The sequence below is a fragment of the Nelumbo nucifera genome, chromosome 2 (genome assembly GCF_055504915.1).
Source record: "Nelumbo nucifera cultivar China Antique chromosome 2, China Antique-T2T, whole genome shotgun sequence".
NCBI classification, from domain to species: Eukaryota; Viridiplantae; Streptophyta; class Magnoliopsida; order Proteales; family Nelumbonaceae; genus Nelumbo; species Nelumbo nucifera.
Genome location: NC_142650.1, coordinates 29,348,509 through 29,373,507, shown reverse-complemented (window position 1 = coordinate 29,373,507; position 24,999 = coordinate 29,348,509). Strand labels below are relative to the sequence as shown.

The following is a 24,999-nucleotide window of genomic DNA, read 5'->3' as shown; positions in this document are numbered from 1 at the left end:
AAACTGATGAAACTGACCGACCCGATCAATTTGACCTGAGTTGGTCGGTTTTATAGTATTTTAGGTTGGTTTTGGTTAAAAAATTTTCCAATTCAACCAAGTAGGATCAGTTTCACTTTGGCCATTTGTAAACCAACCAAAATTGAATGACCTATATATATTTAAATATAATTTTTAATATGGAAAAGTGAGAAATTTCTCATATTTCTTAGTATAAAATGTTTTACATCTTTATAAATCTAATTTTTAAATTTGTTTTTTAATAATTATGCTGTCATTTTTAAAATTAAATTAAATTTTTAAGTTTAAATATTTTGAACCGACTGACCAAACAAAAAAGTTGACCCAAACCGATACAACTTAAGTGGGTCAGTTTCACAAAAGGTCAGCCGATTTCAGCTGACCAACTCCCCAACTTGGCCGAGTCAATTTGGTTGCCCAAATAGCCTATGACTGAACCAAACCAACTCATGAACATTCATAATTTCAGCTAAATTAATAGTCTCATCTCTAATAAATAACAATAGTTTAATCTCCAATAATTATTGAAAATATATAGTGAAAATGCATAATTATTAAAAATATATTTATAATGAAAAAATATAATAATTATATCTTTTTATATTTTAATAAATATTTTAAATTTATTGTATAATTGTTTTAAAATATTTAAATAATTCTTGAATTTTCTAATCTAAACTTTTTTAGATAAATATAAACAAAAAAAATAAATAAAAATTAAAGATAATTTAGAAGAAAAACTCTCTACTAAATTTCTTTCACTTTCTTGTTTTAATATACATATACATATACAGATGGCGTGCGATGATGACGTGTTTTGAATTGTATGAGAGGTGCAGCTTTTAAGTGCATGCTAAGAAGTGCAGAAGATCCATTCCGGTCTCGTTTTCGTCAACCACTTCGCGCGAAGAAACGTACTGGAACGTGGGAGGAAACCGCCATCGTTTCCCTCTTCCTTTCTCTCCTTTGAATGTGCCTATCTCCCTTTTACTCTTCTAATCTCTCTCTGATCTCTTTTCCTGAATTCGGACAGAAGAGAAGAGCAGAAGGAGGAATTTCGAGAAAATGTGTGGGATTTTTGCGTACTTGAACTACAACGTGGCCCGGGAGAGAAGGTACATTCTCGAAGTTCTGTTCAATGGCTTGAGGCGATTGGAGTACAGAGGCTACGATTCTGCTGGGATTTCTGTCGATTCTTCTTATTTTTATGTGGGTTGTGAGGATCATTGCGGGAATTCATGCAAACCTCTTCCACCGCTTGTGTTTCGCCAGGAAGGAAACATCGACTCGCTCGTTAGATCGGTTTACGAAGGTAATTGCTTCGGACTTCTTTTGTGAAGAAAAGCGAAATTTTGGATTTTGCTTGATTCCCTAGATTGATATTTGTGCTGTTTCTTGAATATGCCGTTTTTTTAATCTCTGTTTACATTAGAAGACATGATTTGGATTTAAAGGCGATTTCTAGCACTTTCGGGTTTCCGTTGACGTTTTATGGCAGATTCTGAGAGAAAAAGGCGATTGGTTTTAACTCTTAAGATTTTTCCCTTTTCAAATTCTTCATCAAGGATTGTTTGGTTGGAGAGAACAAGTTATCTCAGAACCATCTTTACTGGAGAACATTGAGAGGGGAATTTTCGTTTTTTGGTTTCATTACCTTGGTTGAATAATCGGGGGAGAGGTTGAAGAGAATGTTGCCCTATCAGGAAATAATATGCCAAAAAAAAAAAAAGTGGGGCAAAAATACGAATGTTGAGATGGGTGAGTGGAAAACCGGTTAAGAAATGAACTCATATAGTGAGCAAAGATCTATATTCTCATTCTTTAACATAAAATAAGGCCTTAGAGCAGAACAGAAAAGTGCATTTTTGTATTATCAACCCCACTTAGGTGTAACATGTCTGTGATAATAAGTTTTTTGTTTGCATTTTTTTATAAATAAAAGATAGTATATGATAACAACTTTGCAATAAAATCCTTTTTGATAGCTAATAAAATTGTTTCTCTAATTTTACCTTGGGATCTCAAGTTAGTTCTTGGTTTCTACCTAGTATTTATTTATTTTGTTGTTTCTGTTCTTTTATTTCAAAATTCTTTTTGCTGGCCTGGGGATAATTGTTGTGTTTTTTTTTTGGTGTTTTTAGAGGTTGCTACAACGGATTTGAATTTGGAGGAATCATTTCCTATTCATGCTGGAATTGCACACACCAGATGGGCAACACACGGAGAACCAGCTCCTAGGAATAGCCATCCACAGTCTTCTGGCTCTGAAAATGACTTCTTGGTTGTTCATAACGGTGTTATTACTAATTATGAGGTTTTGTGCTTTTTCTCTCTTCTCTTATATAGAAGAACTTGTCTTTCATTAGTGATATGCCTCAAAGCTTCATTTTACTTGATATTAGGATTTTACATGTAAGATATAATGAAAATATTCAGGAGACCAGTTATGCCTCACCAGAGGTTTCAACTTTTTTTTTATCAATAACCGTTGCTTTTATTAATTAAAGAAAGTAAGAAAAAGTAAAAGTTATAAAGTAGTCATTGAGAGATAAACCCTCTTCTCTCTCCACAAGATCTTACTTTTTCTTACAACTTAGCCCAAAACAATTGATTCTCTCCACCCCTTGTTTGGCTAAAGAATCTACCAAACTATTGGCACTTCTTTTGACACGATGTAGTCTCATGTGCTACTCATTTTTGGAAAATATTTGCTTTTTCATTGCTATTCTACATGCAACGGAAACACCATGAAATAACAATTTTCAGGGAGGTGTTCATTTCCTTTCGTTTTATGTGAGACCTAAAGAAGCCTGATTCTAAAATCTGCACTATTTCTTAAACATCAATACCATGTTAAACAATTTATTTTTTAATTTTTTCCTACCTCTTTCTTTTTAGTTTTAGTTTTTTGAATTTTATTGTTAAAGCTTAAATTTAGCAGAAAACAGTAACCAAAAGAACAGAAACAGCAAGGAGTAGTTGACCTCAAAAAATCCATCCCCTCAAAGGAACTCTTAAAATTCCCATGAACACCATCACAACTTTTATGCAAAAGAGGTCCCAAATATGAAGAAAGCCCAACTAAAAGTAGTACCCCTCCTTACCAAAGTCCAGCCACTAAAGACACTCACCAGAACAATGCATGCAACCACATAAGCATGAATAGACAGTCACAGAAGAGCAATCGCCATGCACCTCCTTTAAGTGGGTTTCTTAGATCCCTCTCTCCCTCTTCTCCCTTTGGTACTCTTAGATGACCTTCTCATTTAGTTGACCTAATCAGCCTTATGTGGTGTTTGGGGGGCTTAAAAAGCTTATAAGTTATCAATGAATGCTTCTTCTTGTGGATGCTTTTTGGTTGTAAATGGACAAAGATAAGGAGAGAGAAAAAAAGGGATTTGGGTTTTTGAAGTCTCTGAGAACTTTATTAAATTTGAATATTAACAAACCATTGGTGGGAAAATTTAGAGATTTTAAAAATTTTTTGAGGGGTCAGTAGTAATTTATATTTTATAGTATGCCTTTGAGGCCATTATTGGAATTTATGAAGGAGCCTTAAGGCCTTGGAAAATGTTCATGTTTTTACTGTGACACCAACAATTCAGAAGCTAAAATCAGGAAAAATTGCTTCCCCTTAATATGATAAAATAGATATTATGAGGAGAAATCTATCTGGCATGGTGGCCTGGGTTTTAACTTCTTGAATATGAGAATTCAGAAGCCCAATATTAAATTCAGACGATGAGGTGGGTGATTCTGATTCTGGGAGGGCTGAGGAGAATGGGATTGTGAAGGTTGATGGAGATGTTGGGGAGGGGAAGGTTTGATTGATGCTCAATTTTTTGAAAAGAATGCAATATTTGAATTAGAAAGAATCAATGAAAGAACGGAGGCCTACACGAAGATGGAGAAAATTCCTAATGCAGTAAGAAGATTTCGAAGAGGGAAAACTAATCAAAGGATGCAAGTCTCAAAAGCTTTTGCCAGGTTAAAGTTGGGAGTTTTTGGGACGGGACTAAAGAAGAAGGGGAAGAAGACAAAGAAAGTTTTTCAGATGAGAAGTGAGAGCTACGTTTTAGACAATGGATATGCAGAGAAAATGGATAAATCTTGAGTTGTGTTTTTCGTTGGAAATAGCTGGTGAGGATCGAGAGGTTTTCTTCTGTTTTTTTTTGGCAGGGGTTGGAAGGGTGTTGGACCTGCAGTTCCTGCTTATCTATTTTAGTTATTGGTGGAGGGGTGTGCGTGATATTTCTTTGGGGTTTTTTGTAGCTGTATCTTGTTTGGATTTCTCAGGGTGTACTGGACTTTATAGAGCTGATTTTCTATTTTATGGTTTTTTTTTTCTTTTTTTTTTGTTTCTGACTGGGTTTTGTTTTGGTGGGTGATTTCTTATCACCCTTTTGTATAATCTCTTTCCTTTTTTAATTAATAAAGTTTATTTTATTTTATTTATCTTAAGAAAAAAAAACTCAGAAGCCTAAAAGGGCCAGTCAATTTAGTCTTCTTGTTTTTCCACTACTTCCAATCTCTCCCTATTAAGTTTTGTCTCCACCAGATCTCTACCATAAAGCTCATTCAATTTGACTGTCAAGTTAGGCAATCTTAATATTAAATATGCATACATAGGTGACTTGATTGATTTACTTTCCTCATGTGTTATCATGCAACTCCATCCAACCTGACATTAAGGTTTTCAGTAGGAAAGAGCTAATTTGAACATATTAAAATTAGAAATTGTATGGAGCGAAGATAATTTTGTTGTTGTTCGAAAATTAGGTAAAACTAGTATACACTTGCTTTAGCAAGAGTTTCTTGTGCATTAAATTAAGATCCTGCTGTTTAGAATTTAATGATGTTCTCTTCTTGCTGACTGATCTCATTGACTTATCCATAACAGAAGTTTGAGGTTAAACATGTAAGAATTAATGCTGAAATATTCTTTTATTTTGAACATGATCAGGTTTTGAAGGAGACGCTAGTTCGACATGGATTTACCTTTGAGTCTGAAACAGATACAGAAGTAATTCCAAAGCTTGCAAAATTTGTATTTGACAAGGCAAATGAGGGAGAAGGTAATTTTTATTTGAAAAAGCTTTATGTAGTGATTCCCTGCAATATTTTACTCTCTTGATTGACTCTTGACCATTGGAGGCAAGAGCGAAATATGTGATATTTAACATCAAGTTAGTGGCTTGGGTTCACATCTTGTATGGTCAAAGCAAGCTTTTGGGAATATGGCATTGTTCATCATAAATGTATTCATATAGACAGAATTGTGTGTATACGTTCCCTCATTTATTATCTTGTTTTGCCATTCATGTGTTTTTGTTGCAGGTGACCAGACTGTGACATTTAGCCAAGTTGTCATTGAAGTCATGAGGCATCTTGAAGGAGCATATGCGCTCATATTCAAAAGTCGGCATTATCCAAATGAGTTGATTGCTTGCAAACGTGGTAGTCCACTACTCTTAGGTGTTAAAGTAAGTTATTTTTGTATACTACTATTCTGCTTTGGCAAATATTGAGCCTCATTTAACTTGGATGCCTTAAATAAATCTTTTATGATAATAGTTAGTATTTTTTAGTTCTGTAACATTTTTGTAACCACAATTTGCTTGTCTGTGATAGTAATTTATATGATAAAATTAAGGTTAATTGATGTTGTTTTCAGAGTTGTGTACTTTCTTTGACATACTGAATTCCACATTATTTTTCACAATTTCCTTTACTTAAATGTAGATTGAAACCGGAAATGATATATGTGAATTTGCATCGTAGCTGACTTTTCCTGTTCTTGTAAATGTTATGGTTGTTTTGTTTTTGTATGCCAGGATATAGGCTTTATGGATATGAAACTTGATGTTTTGTTTTGCATGTACCATGTTCTTTTTTTTTTGCTTTTGAAATACTCTTTTGTAGATAGTATGAAGCAATGTGTTCAATTTATTATATATTTTGTTATACAACCCTATCAAAAGGTTATTAACACCATGTTATTTCTTATGTACTTAGAATCACTTTATTGTGGAGATGTTGGTTTTAAAAGCATGATATCTTTATAACAGGAATTAAATGAAGATAAAGGCACTGGTGCATCATTTCATGATGTCAAATTCCTCACAAATAGTGGCCAGCCCAAGGAACTCTTCTTTTCTAGTGATGCCCAAGCCCTTGTGGAGCACACAAAGAAAGTTCTGGTTATCGAAGATGGTGAAGTGGTACATCTTAAGGTAGTCCCTTTTCTTTGTATCAGATGCAAACTTGTTCTCTCTTTTGCTTTTCATGTTGATTTTGAGAATGTTAACATAGCAAATATGCATATAATAAACATATACAATAAATATTCTTTATTGTTGAAAAAAGTTGAATTGCCAAAAGAATGGAAACTTTTGAATGTATTCGTGATTATTTTGATTATATGTATTCATGATTGTTATTTTTTTTTATTTCAAGAAAAGGTAACACCTTTCATCTTGGAGCTATTAAACTAAAAAATGTATTAGAATTCTTGTTATTTGAAAACTTGACCAGCAATAACAGTGTCTTTTTGTGCAATTAATATAAAAAGGGGAATAGCTGGTTGTGAGAGATATAATCTTGCTCTCAATTGACAACTTCGCTCTTCCACGATACATTCTTTCTCTTCTTGTATTATTTTTTCTCATCACATCTTCATTAATTATCAGGTGTATGTATATATCTGTAACCGATCTTCTTGCACCAATTTTATTTGATGGAATCATTTACCTTATTTATATTATTTGAATCTAACTGGTAATGAACTTTTTTACACTTTATGTTTGCCCTGTTCTGAATTTTCTAACTAAGCTTTTATGTAAATATTTTCTAGATTTTTTATTTTTTTGTAGGGAACTATTAACAATAATACGAATAAGATTGCAAATGGTTTATCTGAAAATCAATTTGAAGGTTGATGACTTTATCTTTCTTTCTCTATTTTCAATAGAAGCTGAGGCAATAAAATTGTTTCTTAACTTCACAGAGGAGAGTTTGTTTTGTACATTTCTTATTTAATAATTTTTTAATTTTACTAAAAGAGATGAAAAGACTATATTTTAGTGTCGGTTATGCTTGATGAGATTCGACACATGATCTGTGTATTTTATCCTTAATTCTAAGGTTATAAACATCATGACATAGAAATTGCATGTGCCTTCTCATATGCTGTTAATGAGACCACACTGTATGAAAAATTTCTTCACCTAGCTTTCTACTTTATATTCATTTTCAGGCCATTTTATGAAATCAGGATGTACTCATTCTTGATGATCATAATTGCAGGATGGAGATGTAACTATCCTTAAGTTTGATAATGACAAGGGTAAAAGTAAAGGTGGTCATACTAGACCTGCATCAGTTCAACGCGCATTGTCTGTTCTTGAGATGGAAGTAGAACAAATAAATAAAGGAAAGTATGAGCATTACATGCAAAAGGAAATTCATGAACAACCAGAGTCTTTAACAACAACAATGAGGGGGCGCCTTATACGTGGAGGATCTTGCAAAGCTAAGAGTGTTCTTTTGGGTGGAATTAAGGATCACCTTAAAACAATTAGACGAAGCAGGAGGATTGTTTTTATAGGTTGTGGTACAAGCTATAATGCTGCCTTAGCTTCAAGACCCATTCTGGAAGAGCTTTGTGGTGAGATGTTTGAACCAAGATGTTTTTTTTTTTGTGTGTGTGATTCTCAATTTTGAGTTTATGATGTATTAACTTTTTCTTCTACAATTTTTTCTTTTTCTAAACTGAAGGTATCCCTGTTACAATGGAAATAGCAAGTGACTTGTTGGACAGGCTGGGTCCAATATATAGAGAAGATACAGTTGTATTTGTTAGTCAATCTGGCGAAACAGCAGATACTTTGCTTGCATTAGAGTATGCACTGGAAAATGGAGCATTATGTGTGGGCATAACAAATACTGTTGGCAGCGCAATAGCCAGGAATACACACTGTGGTGTTCACATCAATGCCGGCTGTGAGATAGGTGTGGCTAGTACCAAGGTAAAAAAAAATCTTTCTACATTGTTTGATTTGATTTTTATCCATTTTGGGTTTGTGGATATATAATGTGGTTGGCATCATAATTCAACAGGCATACACAAGTCAGATTGTAGTAATGGTTATGTTGGCTCTAGCAATTGGAGATGATACAATTTCCAATCAAACAAGAAGAGAATCTATAATAGATGGTCTATTTGAACTTCCAAGTATGTTTCTGCAAGCTTCTTCCATTTAAATTGCATACCCTCTGAAACTTTTCCTGTTTATATGCCATTAAGTTGGTTTGTGTTCTCATTTCTTTATGCAGGTAAAGTCCGAGAAGTTTTAAAACTTGACCAGGAAATGAAGGATCTAGCAAAAGAATTAATGTCTGAGCAGTCGCTTCTTGTGTTTGGAAGAGGTTACAACTATGCAACAGCTCTGGAGGGTGCTTTGAAGGTGAAAGAAGTTGCGCTGATGCACAGTGAAGGAATACTCGCTGGTGAAATGAAGCATGGTCCTCTAGCACTTGTGGATGAAAATCTTCCCATTGTTGTTATTGCTACCCATGATGCTTGCTTCAGGTTAGTTCTTCTTGAATCAGGTGAAGAAATATGCAATTGATATTTGTATTTTGTTTTTCTCTGATATTTGCATCTTTATTTTACTGCAGCAAGCAGCAGTCTGTTATCCAGCAGCTTCACGCACGCAAAGGTCGTCTGATAGTTATGTGTTCAAAGGGGGAGGCATCATTAGTTTGTCCTGGTGGATCATGCCGTGTGATTGAAGTTCCTCAGGTTGTGGATTGCATTCAGCCTGTAGTAAACATTGTCCCATTGCAGGTGAGTTGATGCAAAATTCTTTGTTACAAGCCACTAGCATGTGAATAATGATTTCATTCACGAGGGCAATGTTTTCTAACCTCGGTCCTAGTGTGTATGCCTTATTTTAGGATATTTTATTTAAGGTAATGGATTGGGATTTGGGATTACTTATATGGTTCAATTGATGCTCAACTTTTATGCTAAAGTATTTCATTGGGCTACAAGAATTTTACTTCCGAGTGATATTGTAATTAGGTAGTTCTGAACATACCTGTTTTAAATTCTTTAGGAAGGGGTCAACTTGTACTCAATACTTGCAGTTGCTTAAATCTGGTTTGAATTCTTTCATTTGGAAACTTCTAGTAAATATACTAACATTTTTCAAGTTCATTAGGCTCTGTTCCTTGAGATTTCCAAGGATTATCTGGTCTGGATCCGTACCTTTTCATTGGAGAAAATAAATCTCAGTCAATTAATTTGGTAATAAGATTTAGAATGAGGACAGTAGTCGATCTAGACTACAATCAGTCTTGAATTAAAAAGAAAAAAGGATGAAAAATTGAAGAGAAGAAGAGAAGAGAAGAAGAAAAGAAGTACACGAAGAGAGTTTCAGAAAAGAGAGAGAGTAGGTCATAATTTCTGCCGACCCTCTCTTAGTATTTATATAACTATTGGCTAACTTTTAAAGGGCTGAATTGCCCTTATTGCTTACATGGCAAATAGAATAAGAAATAACTAATAATAAAGCTGAAATAACTAACTGAAATAACTACCAACTAGCACTGTCATATCTAACAGAAATATTGCTGCCATACGAACATTGTGGGGACCACATCAGTGGGGTCCATATCAGTGTTCTTTACACTCCCCCTCAAGTTGGGAATAGATATTTGTCATTCCCAACTTGCATAGATCTGCCTCTAACTTCTTCCTTGGAACAGCCTTGGTGAGAAGATCTGCAAGCTGCATGGTGGAGGTGATATACGGAAGATACACTTCTTGAGATGAAACCCTTTCTCTAACAAAATGTCGGTCTACTTCAATATTCTTAGTTCTGTCATGCTGTACCGGATTATGAGCTATATTAATAGCAGCCTGATTATCACAATACAACATTAAGGGCTTCTCATAATCAATACCCAACTTCTCAAATAGTGATTTCAACCATAGGATTTCAGCCACACCATTAGCCATGGACCTGTATTCAGCTTCTGCACTAGAACGAGAAACAACACTTTGCTTCTTACTCTTCCAGGAGACCAGGTTACCTCCTACAAAAGCACAATATCTAGAGGTAGACCTTCTATCATCAATACTCCCAGCCCAATCAGCATCTGTATAAACCTCTATCTTCATGTGATTATTATTCTGTATACCTTTACCTGGGCACCTCTTCAAATATGCTAATATCCTCTCAACTGCAAGTAAGTGAGTAGTCCTAGGAGAGTGCATATATTGACTAACAACGTTGACCGCATAACTGATGTCCGGTCGTGTGAGACAAAGATAGAGGAGTTTTCCAACTAACCGCTAGAACATAGCTTTATCTTCAAGTGGCTCTCCACTCTTTGCACTGATCTTGTGATTTTGTTCAATAGGTGTATCCACAAGCTTAACACCTAACTTTTTAGTTTCTTCCAACAAATCTAGAACATACTTTCCTTGGGAAACAAAAATCCCATCTTTAGATCTAACTACCTCAATGCCCAAGAAGTATCGTAGTTCTCCCAGATCTTTCACCTCAAATTCTTGATGAAGGAGTTGTTTGAGAGACTCAATCTCACCATTATCATTCCTTGTCACTACAATATCATCCACGTATACAGCAAGGTCAAGGAAGAGTTCACTCTCTTAATGAACAATGTATGGTCTGACTGGGCCTTTACACAACTGAACCTTTCAAGGGCTTGTTTGAATTTATCAAACCAAGCTCTGGGGGACTATTTTAGTCCATACAAAGCTTTATTCAACCGGCAAACCTTCTTTCCTGTGTCTGCATCATAAAATCCAGGAGGCAACTGCATGTAGACTTCTTCCTACAAGTCTTCATTAAGGAAGGCATTTTTGACATTCATCTGGAACAAGGGCCAAGAGTAACTGGCTGCAAGGGACAATAAAACCCTAATAGTGGTCATCTTTGCTACTGGAGCAAAAGTCTCCAAGTAGTCTATACCATAAGTCTGAGTAAATCCCTTTGCAACTAACCTAGCCTTATACCTTTCAATGGAACCATTAGCGTTATGTTTCATAGTAAATACCCATCTACATCCAACCAGTTTCTTCCCTTTAGGTTGGTCAACTAGCTCCCAAGTATTATTCCTTAGAAGAGCATCCATTTCAACCTTCATACCATCTTTCCACTCAGGAACTGACAAGGCCTCTTGCACTATTCTGGGGATTTGAATATCAGCAATAGATGTGAGGAAGGACCTGTAAGAGGGGGACAAGTGATCATAGGACAAGAATTGGGAAATGCAGTGGGCTGTGGATGTGGTGCAATGCCGTTTGCCTTTACGGATTGCAATGGGGAGGTCAAGGTCATCCAAAGGAGGTAAGGGCTCAACAGTGGAAGGTATTTCAGTGGGAACCCGGATTTGATAAAGGAACTGTAGTACTTGGATCTGGATCCGCAGAAGGAACTAGGGCTAGCTTGGACTACTGATGACCGAAATCAACCAGCTTCCACCGCCTGTGGTAGACTCTCAAATCCCGACACCTCTGACACCCCTCCCCATTACATCCCTCGTCACTCAATGGAACAGGTAAAGGAACTTCTGATGAGTTAACCCCACGCTCACTACTCTCCCCTTGAGGAGAAACCCCAGGATAATAGGGTACATCCTCGAAGAAAGTAACATCCATAGAGACAAATCTTTTCCTAGAAGTGGGTTCATAGCAGCAATATCCCTTTTGAGTTTGTGTATAACCGAAAAAAATACATTTGGAAGCCTTAGGATCAAATTTAGAACGATGAGGTCTAAGAATCTGAACAAAGCAAGTACAATCAAAGGTTTTAAGGGGAACAGTAAACAAGTCTTTATCAGGGTATAGGAGGGTAAATGGAGGCTTCATGTCAAGAACCCTTGAAGGAACTCGGTTAATGAGATGCACTACTGTAAGAATAGCATCTCCCCAAAAACAAATAGGCACATTGGAGTTAAACATGATGCTTCTAGTCACCTCCAATATGTGCCTATTCTTCCTCTCAACAACCCTATTCTGCTGTGGTGTATGAGGACAAGTACTTTGGTGGATAATCCCATGGTCAAGCAAATAGGAGGCTAACTGGTTAGCAAAGTATTCTTTTGCATTATCGGATTTGGAGATTTTGATTTTGACCCCAAGTTGGGTTAAAATCATCTGATGAAAGATCCGGGTCGAAGTAGGAACCTCATCTTGAGAACTCATAAGGTAAGCCCAAGAAAACTGGGTATAGTCATCAACTAACAACAAGAAATATCTGTGCCCCCCATAGCAGTGATGTGATAAGGACCCCAAACATTGGTATGCACAATATCAAAAGGATTATTACTTATTTTATTACTCAGTGAATAAGATGTTTTACAATGCTTTGCAAGCTCACAACTCTCACATCTCAAATTGGACATCTGAACAAACTCAAATAAATCAGGAAACAAACTCTTCAAAGACCGGAAAGATAAATGACCCAACCGATTATGCCAAAGCATAACCTGACTAACAGATTGAGAAACAAAAGACTTCCTATCTTCCCAATGTGAAATCTCTCCAAGCAGATAGATCCCATTCGTCTCACGGCCAGTCCCAATCACCTTCCTTGTCTCCAAGTCTTGAAAAACACATTGGTCAGGGAAAAAGGTTACTGAACAATTTTGATGTTTTGTAATGCTATTGACTGAAAGCAAATTAGTATTAAGCTTAGGAACATGCAAAACTGAAGATAAGGATATGGCATTAGACAACTTGATGTCTCCCTTTCCAAAAATGGGAACAAGGGAACCATCAGTGATGAACACCTTATCTCTGCCAGAAGATAAGTGATAGGTAGTGAACAATAATGGCAAGCCAGTCATATGGTCAGATGCACCTGAGTCTATTACCTAACAAGGTTTAGTGTTACCTGGAGCTGAATCATTATAAGCTGAGGCCCGAGTACCTGAATGAGCAAAAGCTGATGTGGGAGATGATGGTGGCTGAGATGATTGAGCTGAATTGCCAACTTCCTTTTCCAACTGAGTCAAGGCAGCCCGGACAGCAGCTAGGGTGTCTAGGAGTGTGCCTTTTGTGCCCAATGAGGAGGCACAATTAGTATTAACAGGCATATTAGCATTACCCCTTTTGTTCCTGAGTTTTGCTGGGACTAAATGAGGGTGCAGCTTCCAACAGGTGTCTTTAGTATGCTTGGGTTTCTTGCAATGTTCATATTACTAGATCCCGCTTGTCTTCCATCTTTATATCCCTCTTTGTATCACCCCCGGACTTATGTTTGACTGCTGCCAAGGCTGGTGGGAAGGGCTGATGTTGCATCATAACCTTTCTCCTAGTCTCTTCATTGTGCACTAAGGAGTAGGCTTGTGATAGGGTCACACTGTCCCTTGTCAGTAGTTGCTGTCTCACAATATCATACTCGGGATTTAGATCAGCTAGGAACTCAAAAACCCCATTAGTCTCAACTTGCTTTCTACGAGTCTGTGCATCCTTCTGGCTTTCCCACTCAAGTGTTTCTAGGTGGTCAATTACATGCCACAGAGATTCAGTGTAGAGAAGTAAACCAAGACTGGTTTCTCTCCTTGCTTAAGGTTGTTAACCTCACATTTCAGTTCATAAGCCCTAGCAACATTTAGGGGTTGGGAGTAGGTCTCTTTCATGACATCCCAGATTTCCTTAGCTATTTTCGCCCACAAATAGTTCTTACTGATATGTGGCTGCATAGAGTTGAACAGCCATGTCATAACCAAATAGTTCTCCTGAACCCATTTGGTATAGGTTTGGTCCTCCTTAGTTGGTTCTTTCACATCTCCCAACAAGTAGCTCAGTTTTCCCCTACCCCCAATGGCCATCATGGCCGATTGAGCCCATTCTAGGTAGTTTGATCCATCAAACTTAACTGTTGTAATCTGAAAGGTATTCTCAAACATGTTACCAGAATTGCTAGTCCCAAAAACACCTTACCCTTGACTCTTGAAGTCCATTCTTGATCAAGAATTAATAAAAAACCCTTTTTACTTTATGAAAAAATCTCTGGCCGCCACCTTCTGGCTGATGCAAAACCCTAATCGTGAGGATCTGAAGCTTCTTCTGATTCTTCCTGACTATTGGAACTCTCCCAGACTTCTACAATCTCTTTAGTAGCAGCCACACACTACCAATAACCTCCAAGAATCAGTTGGTCCTCCTTCATTGTTGAAAAAACTTCCAAACCTAGGAGATTTTCATGCAGTCGGCTTAATCAGACTAGCATAAGAGCTCCTAGGTCGGCTCTGATACCAAGTAGTCGATCTAGACTACAATCAGTCTTGAATTAAAAAGAAAAAAAGGATGAAAAATTGAAGAGAAGAAGAAAAGAAGTACACGAAGAGAGTTTCAGAAAAGAGAGGGAGTAGGTCATAATTTCTGCCGATCCTCTCTTAGTATTTATAACTATTGGCTAACTGTAAAAGGGCTGAATTGCCCTTATTGCTTACATGGCAAATAGAATAAGAAATAACTAAGAATAAAGCTGAAATAACTACCAACTAACACTGTTATATCTAACAGAAATATTGCTGCCATACGAACACTGTGGGGACCACATCAGTGTTCTTTACAAAGACTATTTGATAACAGCCGAATTGACTGAACTGATTAACTAAATAAATTGTTAAGGAGGTTTAATGCTTAATGCTTTAGTAACTAGTAAGTAAATTATTAAAGAGGCTGAGTTCCTTAATTACTTAAGTTGGACTAATTTCCATACCCTTGAATATTTTATTATTAAATTATTTTGTACACTAAAAGACAAATCAATAAGTTTTCAGTTTAGCTACTTCAGCTGTTATTGGATGGCTGCTAAAGCTGTATAGGTATGGAGAAGATAACTTTTTTAACAACAAACTTAAAAGGAGGGGAAGGATTATGTGGAGAAGTGCTAGAGTAGCAGTAATATGGACTCTGTGGGAAGAAAGAAACCTTAGAATATATATTTTTTTCAGGAAAGGAGAGATGTAAAGAAGCGACAAGAGATTTCATAATGGTAAGGGTGAGACATTGGCTTAGGACGCTGGATTCTTTCTTGCTTTGGTCCTTTGATGATATCTGGAGAAACTGGGAAGTAGTGGCCAGAACCAGAAGCTCTTCCAAAAAGGAAAATGAAAAGACCTTATGGAAACCCCCGGCTGAAGAACTTGTAAAACTAAATTTTGATGGGAGTAGTCAAAGCAACCTAGGCCCCTCAGGCATGGGAGGGGTGTTGAGAAACAAAGAAGGAAATCTCATTGCATTGTTTTCTGGTCCCATGGGAGTGGGGGATTCCATTAGGGTGGAATTGTCCTCAGGCATAGGAGAGGTGTTGAGAAACAAAGAAGGAAATATCATTGCATTGTTTTCCGGTCCAGTGGGAGTGGGGGATTCCATTAGGGTGGAATTTCTTGCTACAATGAGAGGGGTACAGATTGCAAGTGAGATGGGCCTGATAAATGTGGAGATTGAAGTTCATTCAAAATTGGTGATAGGTTGGCTGAAGGATCCAGAATCTATAACCTGGTGCTTTAGAGATGAGATGAACAAGTTTTAAGTTTAAATGACTAACTAGAAAAGATGAACTTGGATTTTCTTTGTGTTAGGAGAGCAGCTGATGGGTTAGCTAAACAAAGGGTAAATAGGGACAGTTTGTATTGGGTTCAGTTGTAATTGATTCTTGATACTATATTTTGATGTTTGTATGAGAGGTAGCATCTTGTGCCTCTCTGTGGGATGCTTGTAATGCCTATTAAAAAAAAAAAACCCTTAAAAACTGCAGGATAAAATGGTAGTTAGAGTCTCTAGGGTCTTGCCTTAATATGAGTTCTAGATTGTGGTCACTTCATTCATGCAAAATGTCTCACCTTTCTGATGGTTAGTTCTTTGCTCCAAGGAAGAAACAAGGGCTGTAATCATTTTCCTTGTCAACTATCTTTTCCATTTCTTTTTTTTCTTTTTGATAAGTAAGAATTAAATTCAAAAGAAAAAGAAAGAAGAACAATAAGAAGGTGATAAGAAATCACCCGAGAGAAGACAGACACTGAGACATCAACTCAACCACCAAAAGAAAAACAGAAACAATCTAGACCTTAAAACAAACTTCACACCTTAAAACAGACTACAAAAATTGGAACAGAGAACCAAAAAAAACCCTATACCCCTGGGTCAGAAAACCTTTAGGCCTCCATCTTAAGGAGGAGCATAACTCTAACAAGATTGTCCTCTACTCAAACTCCTCTGCGGGCCTTTCCTCCCGACTTTTTTTTTCTTTGTTCCACTTCTCTCCCCCTCCCCTAATACCCACTTTCTTCACTTTCTCTTCTTTCCATTTCCATTCAAATTCCTCAAAAGCTTTCCTAGCAAAACCCTCCCCTCCCCAGAAGAACAGACCAAGCTTTTTGCCAATCTCTACATTTCTATCCACTTTTTCCTCAATTGGTTGAACTCCTTCCCTTGCCGACTTCTCTTTGGAAACATCTCCAAACCTTGCTTAGCATCATCCACCTGAGGTTCAGAGAATTAAGAATCTGAGACCCAAACCCGCCTATGTCGTCTATAACCAGCCCAGCTTTTGTCAGACCTTTTATCTTATAAACCTTCTTGAAATTATTAGGAGGACCTGCCCCCACCAAACCTAGTTTCATTCGAGAGAAGACTTTGTTTACATGGATAATTTAAGTGTTTCTTGAACCTCGAGTTTTCCTGGTGATCACATTCTCTGTGCTGTCCAATGTCTTCATGTCTATCTTCCTGCTTTGTCCTATATTCACCCCTAACCTCCCGATCACCACTTCTTCGAAACTAAAAAGATTGGCAGTTGATGTTGTATCTAGTGGGATACTGCAGACTGCTTGTCTGCCCATAGCATCTTGTTGTACATGACTTTTTTAAATTAACTATCCTTCCGTGTTGCTGATCCAAAAAAAAACAAGATTGGCAGTTGATCTCTCTAGCTCATTACAGTCCCTACCACCTGCAACAATAGGCGATCTCCCTTCTTCTCTTACTTCCACCACTCTTCCCACCTCACCCTCTTTACCCCCCTCGCAGCTTCCTTTTCCTGCGCCCTTAACCCAAAACTCGCTTCTTCACACCCTTCCCCAACAACCTTCATAGGCTTCTGGCTAGGGTTGCAGTCACCTTCCTGAGCTAAAATGGCTTCCACCCCTTTATCTTCCTCTACTTCTAAGATCACCTTGGAGTCATCCGCCAACTGACTGCAAGGAAATGAAACACAATTAGCATTAGAAACACTTTGTAGAGCTTCTCCTACATCAGCTTTCGATTCTTCGTTTGGAATGATCTTCTTACTGTTAAGAGTCATATTTGAAAATCTGCCAAACCCAGCTTTCAATCCTCCCTTCTCGTTTGTTCCTCGAGTTTACTCCTTGTTTCCCTATACTTTTGATGTCTAAAGCAAATGAAAAATCTCCTGCTAAGCTTTAGATATGAGATTCTAGAAACCTTTCCATTATTATTTTTTTTTTTTGCATTCAGGGTGTGGGCCCCATTTGAGACTTCATACCTCCTCCCTTCCTAAAATATCTCTTCTTTTTCTAATGTTTGAAGCTTCCCCACTTAACTTTGGCTGTTGGGACCCAACAGCATAGGCTGTTGAGACAATTTCTGGGTTGGGCACGTTCTGGGCAGTTCACCAATTCACACCTATGCTTTGGTTTTTAGTCAAAATAAATTAAGATGTAATTACTAATTTACCCATTCTCGTGGTAACGTTGCATTTCCAGAAATTTTCTCAACAGTATAGTCTGTTGGCCCCAATAGCTAAAGTTTTTCTCCTTTACCCTGCCCCATGCTTCCTTTCTTTTGGCCCTCCACGTGGCCCACAAATAAATACTCCTCCCTACCACCTCCTCCCTCGAAAGAATCTCCCATTTCAATACTTTTCTCGAGCAAAACCGAATGTGCCCCACCACTTACTTCATTTCCCAAAGACTTACTAGTATTATAATTAGGGTAAATTTCTTAAACTACCCTTATGGTTTAGCTAATTGACTAAGTGTACCCTTACTGTTTCAAAATTGACTAAAACTATCCCTACCGTTTCTGACAATTGACTAATACATCCCTTACCAGTAGTGTCTGTTAACAGAAAGACAAAAATACTATTTTGCCCTTTATTCTTCTTCAAATTTTCAAAATGAAACTTTCGTCGTCTAAGTCTTCGGATCTGAAACAGGGGCAAGTGGGAAGCAACGAGGGTTCTCTATACTTTTTCGCCATTCTCGTTGTCGGTAACATCTTCTTCCACCACTCCCTGTTCTTCCTCTTCTTCTTCGGATGAACTTTCTTCTGTATCTGTGTCCCTCTCTATAACTACTCTAGGAAACCTTGTCCTCCTCCCCTTCTCACACACACGCAACATAACACATCAAACGATAATCTCCTATCTCTGACTCACTCCTTGTGAAACCCTAACCCTAAGGAGGATTCACCATGAAAGGAGGTAAATCGAAGGCGGAAACTAAAAAGGCAGACAACAAGCTTTCTGTAAAGAAGAAAGGCGTCGGAGCCAATAAAGTTAGCAAGAAAGCAGGGAAGCAGGAGAAGGCAGCTAAGGATCCTAACAAACCTAAAAGGCCTGCAAGTGCCTTTTTCGTTTTATGGAAGAGTTCAGGAAGCAGTACAAGGAGAAACACCCTAACAACAAATCAGTCTCTGTTGTTGGCAAAGCCGGTGGAGACAAATGGAAATCGATGACGGAAGCCAAGTAGGCGCCATATGTAGCCAAAGCAGAGAAGAGGAAGAGTGAGTACAATAAGAGCTTTCAGGCATACAACAAGAAGAAGGCCGAAGGAGCAAATACAGCTGAACAAGAAGAAGAGTCGGACAAGTTGAAGTCTGAAGTGAATGATGAGGAGGACGAAGATGAGAGTGGAGATGAAGATGACGATGAGTAGGCAAAGGGGATAGTAGCTTGTGGATGGAAGAAGGGGGGCTAGTTTGTGTAGGGACCTCTGTAGGACTGTGATCTCCATTTTCTGTTACTCTATCATCAACGAAGAAAAAAAAAGATATATGTTTTCTTTTCTTTTTTTTTTGCTTATTTTTCTTAAAAAGAAAGGTTTCTGGAGCTTTTCCCAAAGATTTCAAATCGCCCTGTACTTACTTTTTCCATTGCTTCTTGATCTAATGATTCAATTTTAGGCACTAATTTGTATTTTTGCTGCTGATAAAAAAAGGAAACCTCGTCCTCCTTGTTTGCAGGGGCATTTCTTAAAAACTTCAGGGGATTTGAGGAAGAAGATAAAACACTCTGATGAGTCTGAGAGCCGTGAGTGTGGAAGAAAGTGAGAAAGTAGCTGAATTGAATTTACGCAAGAGGCAAAAATAGTCACAGGTGTTGGGAACTGTCACGGGTGAGGTGACCTCATCGATAATGTGCCTTTGGGTTTTTGTGACGGTGAGGATCAATGTTCAGTGGGTGCTGGAGCAGGTTTTCCAAACGATGCCATGTTGAAATGAAGGGGATGAGGGTAATATTGGGTTTTAAAATAAATTTATAGGTCATGTGGAGTCACATGTGCATAGATCGTGACGGAGTATTAACGGATGCTAACAGTAGGGGTAGAGCTAGTCAATTGTCAGAAACAGTAGGGATAGCGTCAGTCAATTTTAAAATAGTAAGGGTACACTTAGTCAATTAGCTAAACCATAAGGGTAGTTTAGGAAATTTACCCTTATAATTATTGCAATCCATCAAACTGTCTCCAGCAGTACAAACTCTTTGTAATTCCAAAAATGTCCTTCAACCTCGAGTCCTTCAGCCTGTTTATTCATCTTCCCGCCATTTCCAGAAAAATACTGTGAATTCCTACTCACTTCCTCCCTTCTTAAGTCTAAATTTTCAACCCATCTCGATGGATACGAGCCTTCTACTACAAGTCTTAAATCGTAACATTCACCAGCAAATCGGAGGACAAGAGAAGATGGGGCCAAATGAATGTCGTCGACTTCAACTAGAATGCGAGCAACAGCAAGATTCCTCCAAGAAATCGTTCGAGAATCCACAAATCTGTATCTCCCACAAACATTCCTCACAGCTTTAAAGGTTTGGAAGCCTTCTACTACAAGTCTTAAATCGTAACATTCACCAGCAAATTGGAGGACAAGAGAAGATGGGGCCGAATGAATGTCGTCGACTTCAACTAGAACGCGAGCAACAGCAAGATTCCTCCAGGAAATTGTTCGAGAATCCACAAATCTGTATCTCCCACAAACATTCCTCACAGCTTTAAAGGTTTGGAAGGATCAGATGTGCAAAGGGGTTCCAAAAATGTTTAACCATTACCAAGTTTGTGTGACCCAGATTCCTGATAGTGCCAACCAGAGGATTCCAATGTCCGATTCTAAGCTCTGGAGAGCGAAACTGGTTTTGTTATTCTCAAAATATCGCTCGTCTCTGCTTCACAACTGAATGTGAAGAGAAAAAAATCCGGAATTCAGCTTCCTAACCTGGAATGGCATACTTGGATGCCATGCAGTGCTCACCCAGTCACCAACACTTTCTACATCTGCATCAGAATTCACAAATTGCCCAACCAAACTTCTGTTCAAGACCTTAAGTCTTTCAAGAATATCTCATTGGATTCACTGCCACTTCCATATCCCCCCAGAAACAAATCAGAATTTGAGACAAAAACCAATAGAAGACAGTCTGCTCCAAACCTGAAATGCCTTTCTCCGGCACTGTTGTGGAACGCTGGCAATCTTTCCCCTCGACACTCATGTCCTCTAAGAACAGGCAATCAATTGCAAATCACACCTGCATCTTTAGAATATTCCCTTGGCAGGATTGGTTTTGGTTCCCAGTGGGATGAGATAGTCAGACAGAACTTGTCATTGAAGTCATTGCACAGTAAACCTTGTATATTTGTTAGATGTGTTGAAAAGACATCTCAGGCTGGAAAATCACTGTAATTCATTCTTATACAAGTCATCATACAGAACCCATGTCATGCCTTCTTTGTGCATGGGGGCCATTATTTGGTTTAATGGTGAAATCTCAGGTTGGCAAGCATGAGAATGCGGGTTTGAGTCTGAGGGAAGCCACTTGTACAAAAGAATGTCGAAGGTTAGGACTGTATCCAGTCTACCCCTCCCAAGGCCCCAGTTCTTCAAGAAGAAAGGGACAGTTGTAGGAGAAGGCAACTCTAATTGAATTTAGTTACTTTTCTGTCCCTTGGAGACTGGGAAGAGGTGTTGGAATATGGGGGGAGGGGGGAGGGGAGTTGAAAGTCAAATTTAAGGGGGATTGTGGGGTTTTGCATTTTAAGGGTTGGATTCAGGGGTCACTTTTTCCTTTTTTGTTGGTGACTTCTTATCACCTATTATTGTACTTCAGTACTTTCTTCTTCTTAATATATTTTTCTCTTTTATTTATTACCTAAAAAAGATCCCATCTAGCTGTGATCAACATTGGATAATGGCTTTAAGTTTTCTATGTGCATGGATGTTCACTTGGAGTGGATTCTTTGCCTATATTGTGCACTTCTTTTCCCAGGATTGGTTTTACTCATTGAAATCATTGCATAGTAAACCTTGTATATTTGTTAGATGTGTTGAAAAGACAGTCTTCTCGTGTTTTATTTTCTTGGTATAAGGTGCGCAGGGGTTTATGAAATGTTGCTAGGATGATGCTGGAATGTTGGATGAAACAAAAAACTTATTATTATTATTATTGTTGTTGTTGTTGTTGTTGCTGCTGCTGCTGCTGTTGTTGTTGTTGTTCTTATTATTATTATTCAAAAGGCGCATGGATGGTGTGCCTAGGTGTGCGCTTGATGCGCCTTGCGCCTCAGCCCAGGTGTGTGACTTTTGAAATTTTGATTTTTATTTTTTTTGCTTTTTCTGAACCTAGTGGATGGGCCCATAATCCAGTAAACCTCTGGAATGAAACCTGTAAACTTGGGAGTTTAAGTTACTGTTTCTGGTGGGTGTCCTTCAGATTCTGCTATCGGTTGGTTGACTGGTCACTAAGGTGTAGAGAGGGGCCATTTCCCAATGATGTTCCTGGCTATCCAGGATCTTGGGAGGGATTGGATATGAACCTATGGCATTCTTTTTGTGTTTTGCATGAAGTGGCTGCTTTTAGACACAAAGCCTCGTTTTCATGCTTGTCAGTCCTATATTTTTCCATTTTGCCAAGGATTGGCTGGTAACTAGGGTGTAGATGACACCAATTTATTGAAATTGTCATATATTAAGTACTGCGTTTTTTACTTCTGGTTTAATCTTCTCTCTTTTAGCCTGAGTTTGACCAAATTTATATGTATTTATACAACTATCATGTTGCAAGTCAAAACAGCCAAAGTCTTCTGAACAGTATGCGGCTAAGTTTTGCTGGGACAATGTCATGGCATGCAAACTCATTTCAGTTCCTTACAGTGCTTTAAAGCATAGACTACTCATGACTAGTTAAAACTGGGTTATCTGTTCAGGGCAATACAGCCTGCATCATTCACTAGTTTGGTCCATACCAATGATGCAGATTCTTGTGATGATCAAGTGTTAATTATGTTGATCAATGACTACTTGACTACAAATTTGTTTTATTATCATGTTTGTGTTTATCTTTTATTTTTTAAGATAATTATATATGATATTAAATTCAGGAATTATTTTTTTGGTGTGAAAAAATCTTCAGCATATGGCTTACTAGTTGAATTCTTCATTTCTTGTGGAGCAAATTGAAAATTGTTCCTCCACAATTGTCAGTGATATCTATATTAGCCCAAATGCAAGCCTACATATGTAATTTTATGGAGAATCTTATGCTTTTTCTTTTTTGTTGTAACATTCTTTGATGAATTTTGAACTTACCATCTGTCTCTTGGCAGTTGTTGGCATATCATCTTACTGTTCTAAGGGGATACAACGTCGACCAGCCACGGAATTTAGCGAAGAGTGTAACAACACAATGAAGGCAAAAGACCCTTATTCTTTATATTCTTTTTTCACCACTTGCGCATTTGGAAGTATGGGTTTTCAGCTAACTTAACCTACTCTACCTCTCTTTTGTCCTATTATTTCCTTGTGCTGTTTGGTTTCTACTTTATGCATAATATTTATAAAGCAGTTTTATTACTTTTCCTTTTTATACGGGGTTTCATCACTCTTATTTCTTGTAATTCATGGCTATCACTTGAGTAGGCATTGTAATTAAACTTCAGCTATGTGGTTCTTGTGAATAGTAATGGCTTAGAGCTTAGTATCAAATTTTTTGCTGCTGATTGAATCCTTGGCACCCAAAACCACGGATGTGCTAGAATTTGCATCATTCAGTATCGCCCATTTAGCCACAACTTGGGCTTTGGAACCACCTACATGCTAAGCGGATCTATAGCACCTGGCCCTTATTAAGAATATATGGTACTTGCTCCCAAATCCATAAACTCCCCAATCCTTGTGCATGCGGGATTTCATCCCAAGTCTCCGCTACAACCAGCAGGAAATCTTACCAACCAGCCAGTTGGTGTAGAACGGCCAGTATATCCCAGTAAACTAGGTAAGTGATTTGTCGAATTGGTTAATATAAAATTTGGATCTTTCAACAGCACCCCAGCGTGCACGAGAAACCCAATTAACTAGTTCTTTCATAAGCTTGGATGCATGGTCTGATCATGAAGGGACGAATTGGGCCAGGCTGGTTGAAATCATAAATGCCTTTCTGCATTTCCATCTTGCTGGATGACCTATGCAATGTACTGCCCTTTTGCAGAGCTGCATTCTCTTTCCCCCCCTCTCTCTCACAGTAAGCAGGCAATTATTTAAGGATTGTCTTGAATCTGTAATCTGAAGAATCTTTGTCAAGAAAGAAAATTTACAGTGCGATTATTGAGTGGAGTGGAAATGCCTTGGTTTTTAGTCAATCCTCTTTACTTGAACAGAGGATAATATTTATATATTTTTTAAAACTTAGGGCCCGTTTGATTCATAATCAGACTCGGAATCGGAATCAGAATCAGAATGGTCCATTCCCAGTCTGTTTGGTTCAGGAATGGGAATTGCAATAAGCTGGAATGGGATTTCATTTCCAAGGGAGGGGCAGTGGCCATTCCATCAAATGGGGGAATGCCATTTAAATAGGAATGGGAATGTGATTTTGATTCTACCCAACCAAACAGTTGCTATCAGAATAACCCATTCCTGTGAACCAAACGGGGCTTTAAATTTTAATTGTTGATAGCTGTCCATGGTTCTCGACTGCCGATAACCCAGTATTAGCAAAGATGATTATTTGGCATGGCACCCTAATGTTTTTAAAAACTGACTCAGGCTGAACTGTTTTTGCCTCTAAGTAGCGGGTCATTGGTTCAAATGTTAGGGTTGAACAGGTTAGACCGTGAAACCTCAGTATTTTATGTTTATGTACGTATGTATGAATAAAATGATTTATAATTATATTTTATATAATATATGTATATATATATTATTTTATGTTTAGTTTATATATTTTATTTTAGTTTTTAATTTTTAGTTATTTAGAAAAACTGCTAAAAATGAGTATTTGAGGTCAAAAAAGTTTTTTGGTCCAATTGAACATACAAATCACTCGGACAACTGAGCATAAAGCTATAGCCTTTAAAGTAGTGTGTAATCCATGACCTAGTGTGATGGGTTGAATGTATTTTGACCAAGTCTTTGGTTTTTGGTCAAATTATGACCAGGTAACAGTTTGAATGGTTCAACAGTCTGATCAATGGCGGGTTGAAAATACTGATGCACTCTGCTCTGCCCCACTGCTGATTCCATGAAATGTGTATTATATAATAAAAAAAAAAAACAAGAAAAAAATACCTTTCAATGAGCGGGAAAAAAAAGAAAGGCTTCAGATTGTTTCTAAAGGAATCTTAAAACTTTGAGCTGTTCCCCATTTCTCAACTGTTAGAAGTGTGATAACTTGTATGCATAGATGGCCATTTGTCGAGTCA

The 24,999-nt window shown here is 37.7% G+C and overlaps 1 protein-coding gene and 1 pseudogene across 4 annotated transcripts; both read left to right on the top strand.

Annotated features, from left to right (window-relative positions):
* The first annotated feature begins 885 nt into the window (after positions 1 to 885).
* GFAT (putative glucosamine-fructose-6-phosphate aminotransferase) lies at positions 886 to 23,284 on the top strand. Of its 3 annotated transcripts, none has more exons than XR_016082362.1 (12): positions 886 to 1,333; positions 2,163 to 2,335; positions 4,985 to 5,096; positions 5,359 to 5,504; positions 6,090 to 6,254; positions 7,327 to 7,687; positions 7,798 to 8,048; positions 8,140 to 8,254; positions 8,356 to 8,611; positions 8,701 to 8,869; positions 19,274 to 19,425; positions 22,906 to 23,284. XR_016082362.1 is itself a non-coding variant. In XM_088897582.1 (12 exons), the coding sequence occupies exons 1-11, from the start codon at positions 1,087 to 1,089 to the stop codon at positions 21,836 to 21,838; spliced, it is 2,016 nt and encodes a 671-aa protein (XP_088753708.1). In that variant the 5' UTR covers positions 886 to 1,086; the 3' UTR covers positions 21,839 to 21,872; positions 22,906 to 23,284. The 3 variants fall into 3 exon arrangements, 2 of the variants coding, with proteins under 2 accessions (XP_088753708.1, XP_010244880.1); XM_088897582.1 differs by lacking the exon at positions 19,274 to 19,425 and adding an exon at positions 21,818 to 21,872; XM_010246578.3 differs by lacking the exon at positions 19,274 to 19,425 and having other exon boundaries at positions 887 to 1,333.
* Positions 12,580 to 19,245, top strand: LOC148802034 (HMG1/2-like protein pseudogene; annotated as a pseudogene). Its single transcript, XR_016082363.1, has one exon. The product of XR_016082363.1 is annotated as an HMG1/2-like protein pseudogene (transcript).
* Positions 23,285 to 24,999: the final 1,715 nt, after the last annotated feature.

Excerpts from the sequence above, each read along its gene's own strand:
- GFAT (XM_010246578.3), top strand. The coding sequence starts at position 1,087 with ATGTGTGGGATTTTTGCGTACTTGAACTACAACGTGGCCCGGGAGAGA. Across the intron at positions 1,334-2,162 it reads CGTTAGATCGGTTTACGAAG|AGGTTGCTACAACGGATTTG; the intron begins GTAATTGCTTCG and ends TGGTGTTTTTAG. Across the intron at positions 8,612-8,700 it reads ACCCATGATGCTTGCTTCAG|CAAGCAGCAGTCTGTTATCC; the intron begins GTTAGTTCTTCT and ends ATTTTACTGCAG.